The sequence below is a fragment of the Mus pahari genome, chromosome 14 (assembly GCF_900095145.1).
Source record: "Mus pahari chromosome 14, PAHARI_EIJ_v1.1, whole genome shotgun sequence".
Classification (NCBI taxonomy): Eukaryota; Metazoa; Chordata; class Mammalia; order Rodentia; family Muridae; genus Mus; species Mus pahari.
Genome location: NC_034603.1, coordinates 85,413,775 through 85,433,717, shown reverse-complemented (window position 1 = coordinate 85,433,717; position 19,943 = coordinate 85,413,775). Strand labels below are relative to the sequence as shown.

At 50.7% G+C, this 19,943-nt stretch overlaps 1 protein-coding gene across 3 annotated transcripts in view; it reads left to right on the top strand.

The window, feature by feature from the left end:
* Window positions 1-19,943, top strand: part of Usp36 (ubiquitin specific peptidase 36) — a 31,953-nt gene that overhangs the window by 1,807 nt on the left and 10,203 nt on the right. Inside the window, exons 2-13 of one of the 3 annotated variants that reach the window (XM_029546260.1) lie at window positions 606-761; window positions 2,421-2,682; window positions 3,385-3,606; window positions 8,845-8,955; window positions 9,463-9,565; window positions 11,606-11,673; window positions 12,095-12,165; window positions 12,667-12,749; window positions 13,889-14,000; window positions 15,819-15,959; window positions 16,425-16,525; window positions 17,215-17,353. In XM_029546260.1, the coding sequence (XP_029402120.1) occupies window positions 2,430-2,682; window positions 3,385-3,606; window positions 8,845-8,955; window positions 9,463-9,565; window positions 11,606-11,673; window positions 12,095-12,165; window positions 12,667-12,749; window positions 13,889-14,000; window positions 15,819-15,959; window positions 16,425-16,525; window positions 17,215-17,353 (1,404 nt within the window). In that variant the 5' untranslated portion in view covers window positions 606-761; window positions 2,421-2,429. Of the gene's footprint in view, window positions 1-562; window positions 762-1,670; window positions 1,779-2,420; window positions 2,683-3,384; window positions 3,607-8,844; window positions 8,956-9,462; window positions 9,566-11,605; window positions 11,674-12,094; window positions 12,166-12,666; window positions 12,750-13,888; window positions 14,001-15,818; window positions 15,960-16,424; window positions 16,526-17,214; window positions 17,354-19,943 lie in introns of those variants that run through there. The other 2 variants (XM_029546261.1, XM_029546262.1) reach the window with 2 other exon arrangements.

The window sequence follows — 19,943 nt, the reverse complement described above, 5'->3', positions numbered from 1 at the left end:
AGCCCTGGCTGTCCTGGAACTCACTTTGTAGACCAGGCTGGCCTCGAACTCAGAAATCCACCTGCCTCTGCCTCCCAAGTGCTGGGATTAAAGAAAATTAGGATTTCACATATTAAAAAAACAAAAACAAAAACCACCTTCCTGTTAATGAAAGGGGAAAAAAGTTTGAGGTTTTTACCTATTCTTCTTGACTTGTCACTTTGGGCATGTTATTCAGACTGGTGTTGCCGTTTGTGTGTGTGTGTGTGTGTAGTGATGTAGAACAGAGGGTGGAGTGTTCACGTCATAACTACAGTGATCTGTTAGCACAGTGTCTTCTGGATTCATTGTGAATTCAGCATGGAGAGGGGTTTTATTTGTTTGTTTGTTTGTTTTTAAAGACAAAGTCTCACTACAGAGCCCAGGCTGGCCTTGAATGCTTGATCCTCCTGCCTCAGCTTCTTGAATGTTGGGATTAGAGGCAAGCATCTCTGTGCCTTGCTACCTTTAACCTTGATGATAACCTTTTTTTTCCTGGTACAAGGTCACAGTTCACACAAAAAAACCACTAAAGAGACAGCGGGAGAAGCCACCCACGGGTAATAGTCTCGTTCTTCACCCTCCAGGTGCTGGCCTATTCTGGACTCTATACTTGACGGTGTTGGTGACTGAGCAGGCTGAAGTCCAGGGTCTGACCTGCCGGGTCAGTTCCGTCCCTCCCTGAGAAGCCGGTTCCCTTACCTGCTGCAGAGAGAAGCAGCAGCCAAGTGCCGGCACCCCAGGTAAGCCCGGAGGTATCCTTGTCTCTTTATTTCTTCCAGGGACCAGAATCTGGAAATGACTGTTCTGTGGGTAAACGTCTTGATTAAGTCCCCATCATGGAAGGCTTTGCTATTCTTGTGTCAGGGAGCTGGTGCTTAATTTCTTTGTTATTGTTTATTTGGGGGTAGAGAAATCTCAGCTACCTGTGTACCTGATTCTTTGATAGGATCGTGGATATCATTTGTGTGATGTAAGCCAACAGTTTCAGGAAATGTATTTTTCTAACTGTGACTCAGACAGCTACCGGTAGCCAGACAGGTTGAGAGTTAGGAGGTGGGCAGGGTGGGGGTGCAGATGTGGCTGTTAGGTGATGAGGGCGCTTCTCTCTGTTACAGTTTCTTTGCTGTTGTCCTGGCGAACTGTGCTTCTGTTAGGGCCTGCTGTGCAGCAGGCGTCCTGGCCGACTGATCAGTCACTATAGCCACCTTCCCAGCTGTGTCCCTGAAGCTGTAGCTTAAGGGGACGGGACTCACAGGCCTACAACTCTTGAAGCCTAAGTCCCTGCTGCCCACTTAGCCTTTCTTCTCGACATCTTCACTCAGGTTGAAAGAGAGACTGTCTGTCTGGGTGTGTGTCTAGATCTGGGTCCGTGTGTGCTGAGTGTCTTTTGTGTGTGTTTGATTGAGATGTGGTTATACTCTGTAGCCCAGGCTAGCCTGGAACTTGCAGCAGTCCTGCCTCAGCCTCTCTGGTGCAGGGAGTAAGGCAGCGTTGAGAGCCATGCCCACAGCTGAGAGACACAATCTCTATATGCAGTGCCTAGCAGAAGCAGTGGACAAGTGCAAGGTCAATGCTCACAGCAGCTATGTGAGAAAAATGAAAGGGTAAAATTTATTTTTACATTTTATTTGAACCAATATAGGTAAGCTACTGTCATCGCCATGCGTGCCATCCTAGAAGCTGGGATGCTTTGTCCTGTCTTCTTAAAGTAGCCATGGAAACCTGACGGTGACTCTTCTCGGCTCTGTCTGGACTGGGTGTGTCCACGTGCTCAGTAGTGAATGTGGCCCCTGAGCTCTCTAGAAGAGCACAGGGAGACCTCTATAGACATGTTTGGCCATCTGACTTACAAGCTGATTCATTTGCACACTCATGCGTGAGTGTGTGTGTGCGTGCATGCATGTGCGAGTGAACGAACCCTGGCTGGCCTGGAACTGTAAAGCAGGATGCTGTCCCCATCACTAAGACCCTCTTAGAACTGCCTCCCAAGTTTGGGATTAAAGGTGTATGGACTATTAGCTAAGGTTTCTTCCTTTTAACTTTTCATTTTTAATTCTGCATGTGTGTGTTTATGGATATGTGCGTGCAGGTGCCTGTGAATTCTAGAAGAGGGCATTGGGTCCCCTGCAGCCAGCTGTGAGTGTCTGAAAGAGCAATGTGTGCACGGAGCTGTCTCCACCGCCCCTCCCCCAATTCAATTTTCACATTTGTTGTGTAATCGGAGTGTGTGAGAATTAGAAGTAATGCCGATCCCCACACGCAGAGTTGCTTGCCATGCATTTAGCTGCCCCTGTGCATCTTGGGTCCTGATGGCTGCTGTGTGAGCAAGCAGAGGTCATGTGCTTGCTCCAGGAGGTAGCTGTTCGTTCACAGGTCTGGGGTCCTTCCCACCCCTGCAGGAATGCACCATGCCTATAGTCGATAAGCTGAAGGAAGCTCTCAAGCCTGGCCGCAAGGACTCGGCAGAGGATGGGGACCTGGGCAGGCTGCTGGCAGCCTCAGCCAAGAAGGTACTTCTGCAGAGGATTGAGTTCGAGCCGGCCAGCAAGAGCTTCTCCTACCAGCTGGAGTCCTTGAAGAGCAAATATGTACTGTTGAATGCCAGGGCTGAGGGAGCCAGTCGCCACAGGAGCGGAGATGAGCTCCAGGCCAGGAAACCAGGTACTGGGGGCTGTGTTGACCAGGGATGTAGCCCTTGTCGGCAGCTGGGGTGGTTTGGGGTTTCCAGGGGTCAGTGGGCTGCAGAGGTAGATGTCATGATGCAGAGTGAGTAGGGAGGATGGCTGTGGACTTGGACGTTCCTTGTACCTGACCCCCTATGTTTAATGAGGTCAGAAAGTAGGTCCTGGGGCCTGGGAAATGGCTTAGCCGAGAAAGCTTTAGCTGTGTGAGGCTGGCCACCCAGAGTCTACAGCCTGAACCCAGCATCAGATCTGGGTGCTGCTGTACCCCTATCACCTGAACACCTACAGTGAGATGGAAGGAGGGGACAGACAGGGGGACCCCAGGAGGCTCCCGGACAACCAGCCTGCGGTGTGCGTCCAGCACCAGATAGGATCGGAGACTCTGCCTCATGGTGGTGGGAATTGGCTCTAGTTGTCCTCCCACACATGGGCCTTCCACTCACGTTACACTCACATAGCTAAGTTTAGGGTTGAAAAGAAAGTGGTGTGAAAATACAGAGGTCGGATGTTCCCGGGGCACACAGTGTGGCTCAGGGCGCTGGCCCGCCACCTCTGGGACTCATCAAGCTCTGCACTGAGCGGGCACCAGGTCCTGGGATAGCCTGCTCTCCTCGCACTCCCTCAGCAGGTCCTGGGATAGCCTGCTCTCCTCGCACTCCCTCAGCTCTTTCTCTTCCAGGCATCGAGCGTGTGTCTGGAAGCGGAGGCGACGGAGTCCCTGCCCCGCAGAAAGTGCTCTTCCCTGTGGAGCGACTGTCCCTAAGGTGGGAACGCATTTTCCGAGTTGGCGCGGGGCTGCACAACCTGGGTAACACCTGCTTCCTCAACTCCACCATCCAGTGCTTGACCTACACGCCACCTCTGGCCAACTACCTGCTCTCCAAGGAGCACGCACGGAGCTGTGAGTGGGGCTTACTGTGGGGGCTGGGCTTTGCTGTGAGTCAGCTGAACCCCACCAAACACTGGCTAGATGAACCCCTGTGTAAGAGGGGCCCTCATTCTGTCCATGTGACATTTAGGGGAATGTTGCCTGCTATAGGAACGGTGGGCCCTTCGTGGGTCTCACTCAGATAGGGTCATGTTCTCTAGAGAGGGTTTTTAGAAGGTAACCTCCACACTGTGTCTGTTCAACTGTCTTACGTGTCTGCTGAACCAGGATGCTTTATATATATCCCAAAACAGGCCCCAGAGTAGAACTTAGAACTGGGTGAAATAGCTGGAGCCTGGGGTAGCGGTTTACAACATTTGTTGCTCTGGCTGAAGACCCAGATTTGATTCTTGGCATTTACGTGGTAGCTCACAAGATCCTTTCTCAGGGACCTGACACCCTCTTCTGTCCTCTTTGAGCACCAGACGTGCATGTAATAAATGTATATACATGAAGTCAAAATACTTTTTTTTTTTCTCCTTTTTTGGTTTTTTTGAGACAGGGTTTCTCTGTCCAGGCTGTCCTGGAACTCTGTAGACCAGGCTGGCCTCAAACTCAGAAATCTCCCTGCCTCTGCCTCCCAAGTGCTGGGATTAAAGGCGTGTGGCACCACTGCCCAGTAAGACAAAATACTTATAAATAAATCTTTTTTAAAAACTGGGATGAGGGCTGGTGAGATGGCTCAGTGGGTAAGAGCACCCGACTGCTCTTCTGAAGGTCCGGAGTTCAAATTCCAGCAACCACATGGTGGCTCATAACCATCTGTAACAAGATCTGACTCCCTCTTCTGGAGTGTCTGAAGACAGCTACAGTGTACTTAACATATAATAAATAAAGCTTAAAAAAAAAAAAAAAAACAAAAACTGGGATGAGAGATGGTTCCATGCTTAAGGCATGTGCTATTCTTCCAAAGGCCCTGAGTTCAGTTCCCAGCACCCACACCAGATGGCTCACAACCACCTACAACTCCAGCTTCAGAGCCAGGCATCCTTTCCTGACCTCTGTGGGCATCTGTACTCATGGACACATACCCACCCACAGACATAAACATACACACAACACAATACACATGATTAAAATAAAAAGCTGGCAAGACTCAGTGGTTAAGAGCACTGGCTTCCAAAGGACCAGAGTTCCGTTCCCAGCATCCACAGGATGGCTCACAACTGTCTGTAACTCCAGTTCCAGAGCATGACACCCCCTTCAGATACGTCACACACTTACAGACATGTATGTAGGCAAAACACCTATGCCACCCCCCAAAAAGAATAATGTTTAAATTGAGTTAAATAAAATGTAATATCAAAAACTAAATAAATTAGAAGGTGTGAATAATGTTAGCTAATAATGAATGTAAGCCAGGGGCTGGGAGATAGTGAAGTCAGGAGTGTACTTGTAATACATCACTAGGGAGGCCCATATCCTGGGGGCTCAGGCCAGTAAGAGCCTGTGTCAAAACACAGTTGCTTAACAGCTGAAGTTGACATCTGGCCTTCGCCTTCATAGGCATGTGTACCACACACAAGAAAGTCAGGCCATGGGTAAAAAAACCTTTGGGACAGGTAACAGCACACCACACACTGGGATGATCTTGTCAAAAGACAGCTGTGAACCAGAGCTAGCCCATGCTTCACCCTCAGCAACTCTTCTAGTGAGCAGAGAAAGAACACTCACTCGCTTATGCTGTGGGGTTTTTTTCAGTCTGGAGGGCAATGTAAGAAAAAAATCTTTCTCCCACCTTACTAATGAGCTGGGCATCTTGGGCAGCTGTAAAAATCATTTGGAGAAACTCGGTTCATCCTGAGCGTGCAGGCCTTCTGTGGGAGAGCCTCCCACAGTTGCTAAGGGCTCAGCAGCTGAGTGGGCCTCCCGCCTGTCTGTGTCCCAGTTCTGCTGCAAAACAGCTGTGTTTTTAGAATGTTCTATGACTTTCTTCTGCCTCCTGTCCCTGCTATGCAGAATACTCCCTTGCATACAGAATCATAAGGATGAAATGAATTCTCTGAAGGGCCTTCTATTATATCACGTGACACAGGATGTGCTGTTTTCCTGTCTGGATGGTCAGGTGGTTAGCTGTAGTTAGTTACCACATCAGTGGCGTGAAAGAGCCTGGGAAACAGCGGCAGTGACATTACACTCTTGCATTAGTGAGGGGCTCGTCCTTCTCATGGTGCACAGCAGGACTGGACAAAGACCATGGCCTTGTACGGATGTACTGTGAGGTACAGAGGAGCACGGGTGACAGCCTCACTGCCTCTGTGTAAGGACGGTGCTGGGAAAGGAACAACATTCTTGTAGCTTAGAAACAGCATTCTAGCCAGCCATACTGTGCACGCCTTTAATCCAGCTCTCGGGAGGCAGAGGCGTATTTCTGTGAGTTCAAGGACATCCTGGTCAACATAGTGATTCCAGGCCAATGAGGACTACATACACAAACACCGTCAAAAAACACCAAAGGGCTGGAGAGACAGCTCAGCAGTTAAGAGCACTGACTGCTCTTCTAGAGGTCCTGAGTTCAATTCCTAGCAACCACATGGTGGCTCACAACCATCTGCAATGGAATCAGATGCCCTCTTCTGGTGTGTCTGAAGACAGCTACAGTGTACTCATACACGTTAAGTAAGTAAATAAATCAAAAATGAAAGCGAGCGAGCAGTGCTCCTGGGTGGGCACTAAACCCACACATGTACATAAGGGTTTTTAAAGAAAACATTTTTGTTCAGCAAAAAAAGCAACCAAAAGCCCATCCCTAGCTGGAACTTAGTCTCATGAAGATGGTTCAGTGGTTAGAGCATGGCCTGCTCTTGCAGAGGACCGGAGAGTTCGTAGCATCCGTGGTGGCAATGACCATCCACAGCTCCAGTTCTGGGGATCTGGTGCTCTCAGCCATCCACAGCTCCAGGTTCAGGGATCTGATACCCTCCTTTGACATCCGAGGGTAGAGGCTCACAGTCATCCATAACTCCAGTTTCAGGGGTCTGATGTTCACAGCCATCCGCAGCCCCAGGGATCTGATAATCCTCCCCTACATCTCAAGGCAGCCTGTGGTGCACAGATATATGTGTAGGTCAAATATCCGTTACACAGAAAAGTAAGTAAATAAGTCTTCAAGAAATAAAACAGTACACATATGTGAAGGTCAGCTTCTGAGTGAATCTTATTAGTATAATGTCCAGAGGACAAGAAAGTCCCAGAGAAAACACACAAAGGCTGCGTGTGCTCACGCGCATGAGCAGAGGAACAGAGATGTCCACTGAAGGCCTGTCACTCCCCACCTTATGTTTTGAGGCAAGATAGCTCACTGGACCAGGATCTCACTGGGTAGGAAGACTGGTTATCAAGTTCTTAGGGTCAGTCTGCCTGCCTCTGCCTACCCTCAGTGCTGGGCTCACAGGCTTGGGATGGTGGAGCCAGCTGGGTGTTGGGGATTTGGAGTCAGGCCTACCCTCTGAGCATCACCTCAGCCCACAGATAGTGACACTTTAAGGAGGAGAGTGACAGTCACAGGGTGGAAGGGGGGTGGTTTAACTCTTAGGAGTCAGGAGGTCAGGCTGGATTCAGAGGCAAGTGGATAGGAGACAGGAGCGATGTTAGCGGGAAGCCTGGGGGTATGGCAAGTTCAGGACCCTTCTGTTCTTCGGAGAGTGAGCGTAGCTAGCATAGCACCCCTCCCTGTCCAGCAAATGTGCGGGCCTGGGCTCCAAGCCCTAGTGCTGCTGACAGTAGCCGTAGTGAGAAAGGTGGGAGGTACTGTAAGAGTTGTCGAGCTGTCGGCTTGCTCTCATGGTATTAAGACCCTCCCACCCCACCCAAGCCCAGGTGCGGCTCTGCTCTCCCAAGCAAACCCAGGAAGGGCTCTGCTCTCCCAAGCCTAGGAGTGGCTCTGTTCTTCTGCTGTACACTCTTTCCCTGTAGAGCCCGCTTCCATCTCTTATTGTTCCATGGGGGTCTTCTTTTTGTTTATTTGTTTTGGCCGGGAGGTTCTCTGTTTAGCTCCGGCTGTCCTGGAACTCAGAGATCCACCTGCCTCTGCCTCCTAAGAGCTGGGATTAAAGGCGTGCGCCACCATCACCCAGCCTCCATGGCAATCTTTTTGAGCCATTTGTCAACTTTGTGGATTGATTTAGTTAAATGATGTTAGCTACAGTATGGTGTTGGCAGTTGTGGAGTGACAGCTATGGTCTGTGTCTTCTGCATGTCCTGCAAGCATCCCCTGCCCATCCAGGAGCCCAGTGTTGCTGGAGTGTTAATACACTGGAGTGTTAATACACTGCTCTCAGCTATGGAGAGAGACGTCATCGGGTGGGGCTGGATTCTATGTGCCTGCATTGGCTGGAAACTTCATATCCAGGGTCTGTCTTCTTAGGGATTATAGGTACCTGGCAGCTAGCCTGTGCCAGGTAACCAGGGCTCAGAGTCGCGTTTTAACTGACTTAGTCCTCACAGAGTTAACAGATTCCTTTGGCCCAGGAATTTCTTCTATGTGCATCCCTTAGTGCACAGGAGACAGGGTTGCTCGTTGCAGTCAGTGGTAGGAGTGAAAGGGTGGAGTGGAGTGTGTTGGGGTGGGTACCATAAGCATACCTGTCCGCCCAGCTGAAGGGCTAGGGAAGGAGCTGTGCAGGCAGTGTGGACGTTAGGAAAGCAAACTGCAAGTATGTGATGTAGCCAGTATGCCTTGGTGAGCCTGCTAATCCCCGGCTGTGATGACACTGTTTGTATTCAGATGGGACCAGTCATGCCTAATTCACTGTCCCACGTGAAAGATTGTGGGATGTGTGACTGTAGTAATATCAGTATGTCACTTAACAGACTGCCCAAAGCCAGCCCGGTAGAGCAGGGTGGGGGCGGTCTTTCTACATCTCTGTATTTAAAATAGCCACAATTTTTAAAGGCAGGAATGTACCTCATTCTAGTGTAACATCTATTGAGAAACTAGTCCATTCATACAGAGCAGGAGGCAGGCCACCTGTCTGTCCCATGGCTTGCTAGTCAATAGCTTCTGTTGAACCTCTCTAACCTGTCACACATGGTCTGTGTGTGACACCCAGGCACATGACTCCTGGTGCACTGTAGCCTGGGCCACTTAGCTCTGTCTAGAAGCCAGGTTGAAAGGAAGGGCTCTGGAAACTTCCCTGTACCGGGGGTGAGGGGGTGTCACTGAATTCTCTGGAAATTACTTGCCCTGAAGTCGCTTCTTATCCACTGTAGGTCACCAAGGAAGCTTCTGCATGCTGTGTCTCATGCAGAACCACATGGTCCAGGCCTTTGCCAACAGCGGCAATGCTATCAAGCCTGTCTCCTTCATCAGAGACCTGAAAAGTAAGAATGGAGTGTTGGGCGTGTGTCTGCCAAGAGCTAGCTCTGTGATTGGAGGAAGAGGACAAAAAAAGCCATGAAGGAAGGAAGGCTCAGGACTCCTCATGTATGGAAGGTCCCATTCTTGGTGCTGACCCAAGGCATGGGAGTCAGTGTAGACACATGGACTCGGCGTTACTGAAGGGAGGCCCTCTGCTGGGCACCAGGAGGAATAGCTAGGCCTTAGCCAGGTGGAGGGCCATGTTTGAAATGGAGACAGGCGGGTGAGCATGAGAGCTGGGCGGGCTGGCGGAGCGGGTGGGGGTGTGTGTGGTGAAGGGCATCTGAGCAGCCAGCTACTGCGTATTGTGAGGGCGCCCGGCCTTCCAGACAGTCGGCAGAAAGGTTGAGCCCACTGTGGGTCCGGCATAAGCTGTAGCACTGTGGCATGATGTGTTGGCTCTTGGAGAAGTGGCTTCCTAAAGTCACCTCCCACAGTCATCCCCCTCCTGTGTCCCTTTCTGCCTGCAGAGATTGCCCGGCACTTCCGGTTCGGGAACCAAGAGGATGCACACGAATTCCTGCGGTACACCATTGATGCCATGCAGAAGGCCTGCTTGAATGGCTACGCTAAGTACGTGCCTCACCTCCCCACACGTCCTCGGCTGAGGACACCTTTGTGTTGGGCAGCATGGCGTTCTTGTCAACACTGGGGGCTTCTCTCCAGGCTGTCCTCTGAGGAGGAGGTAGTGTTGACTCCCAGGCACCTGACTCCTGGTGCCCTGTAGTGTGGGCCACTTAGCTGTGACAGACGCCAGGCTGAGAAGAAGGCTGTCTGTGGCTGTGAACTCGTCCAGTCTCTAAATCCACGTCATTAGTTTGAAATAGAGAAGGCAGGTCAGGCTCCTGCTCCTGAGGAGCAGTGCGTGAGAGGTCATAACCGGACATCTTGTTGTGTTTGATGCTGGGTTGTTTGCTTCTGTTGTTTTCGCTGTCAGGGTCCTGCTGTGTGGCCTGAGCTCAGGCCCCTTGCACTGACAACTGTTCCTAGAGTGCTACATGTGGCTGCCCGAAGTTTTAGGTTTGGGGAGATATCCTAAATGTTCCCCTTTTCCTCCCACACCTAGCCTCAACATGCCTGTCTGTCTGTCTGTCCCTTTGCCTTCTCCCCATGTTTCTGGAGTCTGCCCTAGCTACCCAAGCCTCTGAGTAGCTGTGTGGGCTCTGACTGCTCCCGGCTTTCAGTATATTCAGGGCTTGTGTCCCTGCAGGTTTGGGAGCTGAATTGTCCTTTCTTCTGATTAATGGTGTGGCTGATTTTTTTTTTTTTAAATGTTTGGCTAGCATTTTTTTTTTTTAAAGATTTATTTATTTATTACGTGTAAGTACACTGTAGCTGTCTTCAGACACTCCAGAAGAGGGAGTCAGATCTCGTTACGGATGGTTGTGAGCAACCATGTGGTTGCTGGGATTTGAACTCAGGACCTTCAGAAGAGCAGTCGGGTGCTCTTTCCGGCTGAGCCATCTCTCCAGCCCAGGTGTGGCTAATTTTATCTTTATTGCCTATCATCGCACAACAAAATTGCATTCTCTTGGTTGTAAGCCCCGGTACCATCATCCTTTCAGAGGGCGGTGAACAGTGCAGCATGGGTCAGCCATGTGATGGCGGTCACCGGAGCTGGCCATGGGAGGTCTCCACATTAGTACCACTCCGGGGCCGTGGCTGCGGATGTGACATCAGGCTAGAAGTAGTGCCTGGAGGATGTCCTGAAGTAGCTGGGAGATGGCTGCACCCATCTATTGCTGCAGTCACCAGTGCGATAACTAGTCTCAGAGGGTGGGTGAGGTGGGGTCAGTCATGTGGTGTGCTCAGCAGGAGGCAAGAAAGATGGTAGTCAGCGTGGCTTAGCGCTGCCCAGGTGTCTTGTTCGTGGTGTCAGGGAAGAGGGTATGGTGGCCCTCCTCCATCTGAGGCTCAGGTGACCTGTACCTTCATGTGTGGCTTAGTTAGGGTTTCGCTGCTGTGAACAGACACCAAGGTCCAAGGCAACTCTTACAAAGGAGAGCGTTTAATTGGGGCTGGCTTACAGCTTCTGATCACCATGGTGGGAAGCATGGTAGCATCAAGGAAGGCGTGAACACTGGAGGAGCTGAGAGTTCTACAACCTGATTCAAAAAATAAAAGCCAGGAGCAGACTGTCTCCAGGCAGCTAGGAGGAGGGTCTCAAGGCCCATCTTCACAGTGACACACTTCTCCAACTCCAACAAAGTCACACCTCCTGTAGTACTGCTCCCTGGGCCAAGCATATTCAAACCACCACAGTGTGGTAGCCAATCAGGTAGTAGTGCTGAACCTGCATGCCCAGTGGAAGGCATGGGAAGAAAGGGTTGGTGCCACGGGCCTCAGGGGCTAAACCTGCCTCCCCCGTCAAGGCTTGAATCCTTGGGTGCTTGCTCCTGGACGGAGATGCTGGGGTGTTCTGTGGGCTGTCAGTGTAGTTGCCCGAGATGTTGTGGGGGTGGGGCCCAGGCAGGTGGAGGTTCTGTAAGGTGCTCAGGAGCACTGCTGGGGGCTTAGGTGGAGAAGGCTGTCCCATTGTCAGCTCATGAGGAGGTGACTGGGGATGGGAGGCTGGGTGTGGCCATCCTCTTCACGGCCGTGGCTTCCTCGTAGGTTGGATCGGCAGACTCAGGCTACTACCCTGGTGCATCAGATCTTCGGAGGCTACCTCAGGTCCCGAGGTAAGCAGGAGGTGTGCTCTCCTCTTAAGCAGCTCTGCACACATTCCCAGACCGTGAGAACTTGACCACATGGTGGTGGCTGAAGCTCCCAGGCTGCCCTTGTCCACTGTAGGAGTATCCCCTGAGGGAGCCAGAGAAGCATGGTGTACGATGATGGGGCCCATCCTTAGAGCTGCGTGGTCCTCGGGGTGAGGCCTGTGTGCCGCTGGGAGGGCTTGCCCACTGGCCTGTGGCAGTGGCCAGTCAGGCAGACCAGGCCTGATGACAGAACCTGGCATCACCTGTATCTCTGTCTCCAGTTGGTGGGTCAGTCACCTTCTGGGTGAGCTGAGTTAAATGCTCTAGACCTGTGGTTCTAGGTTCTGGACCTGGGTGGTACCCACGTGGGTCACAGCTGCCCTGTGCCTCTGTTCTGTTACAGTGAAGTGCTCTGTGTGCAAGAGTGTCTCAGACACATACGATCCCTACTTGGACATAGCACTGGAGATTCGGGTACGCTCGGGCAGTGATCTGTGTTCCTGGGGGCGTGAGGGGGGGGCTCAGCAGTGAGAAAGGTGTGAGTCAGAATAGACATGGGAGAGCTGCTTGGCTCTCCTGCAGCCCCTATGCAAATTCCTGTCGGTTAAATAGAGTAAAGCTGAGTTTCCGGTTCTGAGGCACAGAACGTGACAGTGCCTCACTGGGGCTTGGGGACAGCATTTGGAACAGGCACCCATTAGTCTCCTTTGCTGTCAGCCTGCCCTTGCCTTTGCCAACCCAGCTGCAGTCACAGTGAGAGTGCCTGACTCACGTGGCTGTCACCTGTCACGTCTGGAGAGGGCAATGTCTGCTCCCTGCTCCTCTGCTCGGGGTGGGGTGCAGGAGCAGGCTGGGTTTTAAGCAAGTCAGGTTTTATCGGTTGCTGCCTCAGCTTGAAGACTTGCGTCCGGGACTTGCTGAGTCAGGGTTTTGCTGCTGCTGCTGCTCACTCCGCTCCATTTTTGTCCTCCTCAGCAAGCTGCAAATATTGTGCGCGCTCTGGAACTTTTTGTGAAATCAGATGTCCTGAGTGGAGAGAACGCCTATATGTGTGCTAAGTAAGTGTCCCCTGTAAGGATGTGACCATCCAGAGACGACGTGTGCTGTAAGTGTCCTTTACAAGGAGGTCACCATCAAGAGTATACGTGTGCTGTAAGTGAGTGTCCTTTGTAAGGATGTGAGCGTCCAGAGCACCATTATAGCTGCCGGCCCTCCCTCAGGGATGCCCCCTGCTCACATTTCCTGAGTGGCAGGATGGGGCTGAGTGAGGTCTGCGGCTGCTGCTCCCCCAGCACCTGTCCTTGTTGAAGGCTCTGCATGAGGAGCAGGGTATTGTTTTCCTTATTGTCTGTGGTGGAAACTGAGTCAGAGAGACACAAAGGGTCTGACGCATAGGCCCGCCGGCAGCTTCTGACCCGAGTAACCCAGGTCATCTTTCTGAGGAGCACAAACAGCCGTCCTTACGGGCCTGTGCTACCGTAGAACTCCCTTGATGGCTGCAGCATGCACCAGGCACACTTGCCCTGCCTCCCAGGCCGCTCCTGGCACAGAGCTGCTGAGTTGTCTTTTGGGGTTTTTGTCTGTCTGTCTGTTTTTATTACATATATTTTTTGGTTGGTTTGTTTTGAGGCAGGGTCTCGCTGTTTAACCCTGGCAGGGATTAAAGATAAGCACCCCCACATTGGGCTTTTGTTTGTTATGAGACAGGGTCTCACCAAGTAGCCCTGGCTGTCCTGGAACTCACACCATAGACCAGGCTGGCCTCGAATTCAGAGATCTTCCTGCCTCCTGAGTGCTGGGAATAAAGGTGTTCACTGCCACAACTACATTGGGCTTTTTTGCTTCATCTCCTCCTGCTCCTCCTGCCCCTCCTGCTCCTCTTCTTCTTCCTCTCCCTCTCTCCCCCTCCCCCTCCCCTTCCTGGCTCTGCGCTTTCTGAGTCCATGTGGGCACCGTGGGCACCATGCTCTTCCCGTGCTGTCCAGAGTCAGCCCTTTGCCCCTGCCAGGTGGGCTCTCGCCCGAGTGAGTCATTTGCTTTTGACTTCTCCCTAGTCTTTGCTGTCTCCAGGAGTTTTCTTTAGCTTAGCGCATGTAGATTTTGGTTTCATGTGCCATTGGTGCAGGGCCTCCTGTTACCAAGGGAGCAGGACACAGCACTGCAGAGCATACCAGTGGCTTTCCATTCTCTCCTGTAGGTGTAAGAAGAAGGTTCCAGCCAGCAAGCGCTTCACCATCCATAGAACATCCAACGTCCTGACTCTGTCCCTCAAACGCTTTGCCAACTTTAGTGGGGGGAAGATCACCAAGGTGAGTGCACCCCACCTGGCAGTATGCCCCGATTGTCCATCATCACACAGGCAGGTCTTGGGAATCTGCATTTCTTTCTTTATTTTAAAAACGTTTCTATTTTGTATGTATGAGTGTTTAAGTTTTGCATATTTGTCTGTGCGTCATTTGTAAAGCTGGTGCCTTCAGAGGCCAGAGAGGGTGTTTATCTCCAGAACTGGTGTTATAGACATGAGTTTATGTGAGTGCTGAGAATTGAACTTGGGTCCTCTGCAGCAGCAGCAGCCCCACCCCTGTAGACAAACTTTGTTTGTTTGTTTGTTTGGTTTGGTTTTTCGAGACAGGGTTTCTCTGTATAGCCCTGGCTGTCCTGGAACTCACTCTGTAGACCAGGCTGGTCTCAAACTCAGAAATCTGCCTGCCTCTGCCTCCCGAGTGCTGGGATTGAAGGTGTTCGCCACCACACCCGCTTGTTTGTTTGTTTTAAGATAGGGTTTTTTTTCTGTGTAGCCCTGGCTGTCCTGGAACTTGCTCTGTAGACCTGGATGGCCTTGAACTCAGAGATCCACGTGTCTCTGCCTCCTGTGTGCTAGGATTAAAGGTGTGTGCCACCACGCCTGGTATAACCCATCTCTCCTTTTCTTGTCTGTGTGTATGTGAGTGAATATGTGCCTTCAAAGACCACAAGAGGGCGTCATCTCCCGAAGCTGGGGTTGTAGGTGGTGTGAGGAGCCCACGTGAGGTCTAGAGCAGCAGCAAGTGCCTCTAACCCACTGGGCGTTTTTCCAGTGCTCACACAGACAATGCTCACACTGCCTGCACCTCCTGTTATTGGGAATGTGACACCCTCTACAGACATACACGGGGGTAAATCACCAGTGTACGTAAAATACAAATAGATTACTGAAAATAGAGAATGAGTATTGAGTGTGAGAGGTGAGTATTGAGTGTGTAGGTGGAGTCTGACTGTATGCTAAGGCTTTGGTGGAATAGAGTAAAATGGAGTATTAGCACAGTGGGATCTGTCCTGGCTAGCTGCTCTGTGGTTGTGCTAAAATACTGACCAAAAGCAGCCGTGGGGAAAGGTTTATTCTTTGTGCAAAGTCAGAGCTCTCATCCAGGGAAGTTAGGTAGGCCTCAGGGCAGTCTAATGGAGGTCAGCTCTAATTGAGGTTCCCCCTTCCAGGTGACAGTTTGTGTCCTCCTGAGCCTGTGTATGTGTGTGTGTGTGGGGGGGGGGGGGTGTGTGTGTGTCTGTGTGTGTTAGAGCCTGTGTGTGTGTGAGCCTGTGTGTGTTAGAGCCTGGGATACAAGTAGTCCCCAGAGCTCTGGAATAAAGCCTCCTGTGTTTTGTACCAAGAACGGTCTCTTTGTGTGTGTGTGGGGGGGGGGGGGGTGCTGTGCCCGTGTCCTCGGGAGCTCAGGCTTCCTGTGAACCCTACTCAGCTGTGGTTTAGATAATCCCAGTTTGTGAACCGTTCTTCTGTTTGAACCTGAAAATCTGGTATTATAACAAAGTTAGATCCAGACTCAGGAGCCTGTTGTGGACATGCTGGCTTATGAGATTTTGTCAGTAGAAAGAAGCAGCTGGGTCTGGCAACGCGTGCCTGTGATGCCAGCACCCGGGAGATGGAAATGAAAGGGTTACGATGAGTTCACAGCCAGCCTGGGCGACTTTGCTGAACTGGGGACCATCCTGGGCCGTAGAGTGAGTTGGGGTCTATCCTAGGGTTCATAGTGAAGATTGGCCAGTGCAACCATTGCTGAGGGGTGTGGCTGCGGAAGGAGGATGCCCGGGTTCTCCGACTAAGTGTCCCTTGCCTTTTCTTCTCTAAACAGGATGTTGGCTATCCGGAGTTCCTGAACATCCGTCCATACATGTCGCAGAGCAGCGGTGACCCTGTCATGTATGGGCTCTATGCTGTCCTGGTGCACTCAGGCTACAGTTGCCACGCTGGGCACTACTACTGCTACGTGAAGGTTAGAGTTGACCTACTGCTGAGCTCAGCTGCACAGTGGGCCAGCGCGTTCTGGGCTGAGGGGAGCCCTGAAATCTAGGGAGGCCGTCACACCTCTTTTTGTTGTCTTCTGGGAGATAGCAGTGCTTTGACTTTGAGTTTTGGTTCTCCTTCCCATGAATGGTTAGAAAGATGTCTTTTATACCATGGTTCTGGAGTCAGCAGAGTGGCTCAGCAGATGAACATGCATACTGCCAGGCCTCACTGCACAAGCCCCACCCCCAATAAACAAACCAATAAATACATGGAAATTTTTAAGTTTTTAACATCCCTAGTGGGTATGGTAGACCATGACTTTGTAATTCCAGTATTCTGAAATTAAGAGTTCAGGCCCAGCTGAAAATGCAGTTAACCTCTGTCTGTCACAAATAAAGCAGAGGTGGCTCGCCGCCCATCTGCTGATTGCTGCTTCCTCCCCGACACTCAGGCCAGCAATGGACAGTGGTACCAGATGAACGACTCCTTGGTCCATTCCAGCAATGTCAAGGTGGTTCTGAACCAGCAGGCCTACGTGCTCTTCTATCTGCGGTAAGGGACTGATAGTGAGGGACTATCTTACGCTCTCCTGAGAAAGCAGGCTCTGCCTGAGCCAGGTTGTCTAAAGCCCTTTCCTGTCTGTAAGCTCCTGGGAATTTCATGGAGGGGAATTATCTGGTTTGTCCTCTGGGAAGGCCCTTTCAGCCAAGACCTCTTGTTGGGCGGGTGAAAGCCCACTTATTGTGGGGACAGCTGAGGGGGAGAGCTCTGCCTGCTTACAGCAGTGGCTGGGTGACTGTTATTTATGTAGTAGCCTTGATGAGGCCTTTGGCTTTGTGTGGTGGCATCTTGGCACCTTTGGTGAAGTGACCCATTGCACATTGAGTAGATGGGCACTTTACAGATCTTAAGACGCCACCAACAGAGATTGACTGTCCCTGAGGGACTCCTGGCACTTGGTGTCACCCTGCCTATTCTGGGTGATGGGTTTGGGGTCTCTTTGGCTTTCTTGCTCCTTGAGGGCGAGCCCTAGAGGTCTCAGTACCCTCACTGCAGGCTTCCGGTGCTTCTCTCAGGTTCTTAGGAGGCAGAGGGTCAAGACGGGGGTTCCGAGAAGCCAGTCAGGGCCTGGGGCCTTGGATGCTTTTCTTTCCCTGCTCGCTCGCCCCGGTGCAACCCTGCCTTCCAGTGTCTCAGAGCTTGAGTGGGGAAAATCTCAGACTCCTGTCTTTCCTCTCTAGGATTCCAGGCTCTAAGAAAAGTCCTGAGGGCCCTGTCTCCAGAGTGGGCGCCACTCTCCCTAGCCGTCCCAAGGTTGTTCCAGAGCACCCCAAGAAGAGCCCTGGCAATGGGGTTGTCCCCTCCCCGCTGACGGCAAAGGTACTGTGTAAGTGGAAGAGCCGACCTGGCCACCCTTCTAGCTCCTGCTTGGAGTATTTCAGAGTTCCAGGGTCTCCTCTGTGGGTCCTTGCAGTGTGAGAGGAACGTGTAGGCTGTGGCACTGTGCCGACCACATTTTTACCAGCTGCCTTGGGAAGGGAAAGTGAGACTCTGGGTGCTCAGAGCACAGAGCTGGGCAGGTTTGTCAGCTTCTGAACACAGGCTTCCAGGGAAACATCCCACTGTGCCTTCTCCTCTAGCTGCTGTTCTGACCTTTGGTTTCTTTGCAGTTCTTTGGTGCTAGACATAGTCATACCTGTAGGTAAAAAGGCCTCTGTGTTGTCTGCACTTTTGCAAATGATTCAGAATAGAAACATGTATGTTTATATACACACAAACATATACCCACACACATACATAGCAATAAAGCTTAGTCATCTATGGACTTCTGGATGTTTGTTTGTTTGTTTGTTTGTTTTCGAGAAAGGGTTTCTCTGTGTAGCCCTGGCTGTCCTGAAACTCACTCTGTAGACCAGGCTGGCCTCGAACTCAGAAATCCCCCTGCTTCTGCCTCCTGAGTGCTAGGATTAAAGGCGTGCCTGGCTTGGACTTTTGGGTTTTAACCCGGGTGATTTAACCTAAAGTTGGAAGTCATTGCAGCTCTTTGGGAAGCTGACAGCCTCACTTGCAGAGGTGCCCTTGATGGAAGGAGGCAGCCCTGGGCACCCAGAGGCCATGGAGCAGCCGCAGCAGGAGGGCAGCACTGCTTCACTGGGAGGCTTCGTTCAGCACATAGCTTCCTATACTGCCCCCTTGGAGGGGAGAGAACAGGCACTGTGGAGCCAGGCTGGGTTTGAACTGGAAGTAAGCTTTTGCCTCAGCTTGCTGAGTGCTGGTTACAGATGTGAGCTGTCACACCTGCCCAGTGTCACTTCACTCTGAGTCCCTGGTATATGTGATTTTCAACAGATGACCAGGTTTTGCAAAATGAGAGATGTGTTCCTGTCAGGAAACAGTCTGAAAAAGCTAGCCAGGGGGCTGGAGAGATGGCTCAGCGGTTAAAAGCTCTTCTAGAGGTCCTGAGTTCAAATCCCAGCAACCACATGGTGGTTCACAGCCATCTATAATGGGATCTTATGTTCTCTTCTGGTGTGTCTGAAGACAGCGACAATGTATTCACATATATAACATAAATCTTAAAAAAAAAAAAGCCATTCTAAAACTCAGAAGAAAGTAGAGTCATTAAAACTATGAAATAAGAACTTCATACACTTTCCAATAGGTAGGAAAAGTGGCGATTAGCTAAAGTAAAGTTTTGTAAAAATCAAAATGTTTGCAGAAGGGGACTGGGAGCGGTAGTTCAGTGGTCAGTGTGCACTTAGCCTGTGAGGCCCTGGGTTTCAACTCGGTGTTCCCCTCCCTCCACCCTCCCACTCTCCAGAAGAACTGTAGCAAATACAAGGAAGCTCTTGTCTGTAGCAGAGAACACTGGGTGACTGCTGTGAAGGGTAGGGCTTGACGAGTGACTGGACACAGGACTCAACCACAGCAGAGTCTGGAAACACACAGGCATTGCCAGCAAAGAGGAAGTCCAGTTTGACCATATGAGTTGGAGTTCACGAGGTCACCCACAGCCCAGGAATACGCTTTCCGGAATTGTTAACATGGCTGCTGAGTACAGAAAAGATTGCCGTCTTTTATATTTTAAATTGATCATCAACAACAACAACAAAAATTTCAAGTACTGACTGTGTGGGAGACATTGTGTGAGCCACTAGGACTGAGGTAACTGAGGTGGCCATCCATCATGAAAGGTTTACAGACAGTGGGTTCTTTGCATGTGGCCTTGGTTTCTAAAGATTTATTTTTATTTTATGTGTATGGGTGTTTTACCTGAATATATGTCTGTACACCATGTACATGCAGTACCCACAGAGGCCAGAAGAGGGTGCTGCATTCTTTGGTACTGGGGTTACAGGTGGTTGTTAGCCACTTACGTATGCTTGGAATTGAACTCCAGTCCTCCTGAAGAGCAGCCAGTTCTCTTAACCACTGAGCCATCTCTCCAGCCTCCAAAACTTGCTCCTTTTCACTTCTATATCATTTTATTTCCTTTTTTTTTTTTTTTTTTTTTTTGGCAGATATGAGCTTAGGAAAAAGTTAAGCTTTGTTGTTTAATTGATTGATTGTTTTTAATTAAGGCATGGGGAATAATGCAAGCTTATGTAAACAATCAAGAGATGTGTAGGTGTCAGTAAGACACTAAAGACTTTAAAGGAATCTCCTTCCTGTGTGGAGGGTTTAGCTGTGACAGGGTGACGACACTTGTTGTGGGGTATCTCATGTGTGACCTAGTGGAGGACAGTTTGCATGGTGGGGCTTCTCTTTCTCCCTATGCATCCTCTCAAATCTTGTCAGACCCTGTCATTTGTCATTTTCACAGTTAGGGACAGTCATAAACTGCAGCCTGTTTTTTATACAAGGCTCTTTTTTTTTTTTTTTTAAGATTTATTTATTTTATGTATGTGAGTACACTGTTGTTGTCTTCAGACACACCAGAAGAGGGCATTGGATCCCATTACCGATGGCT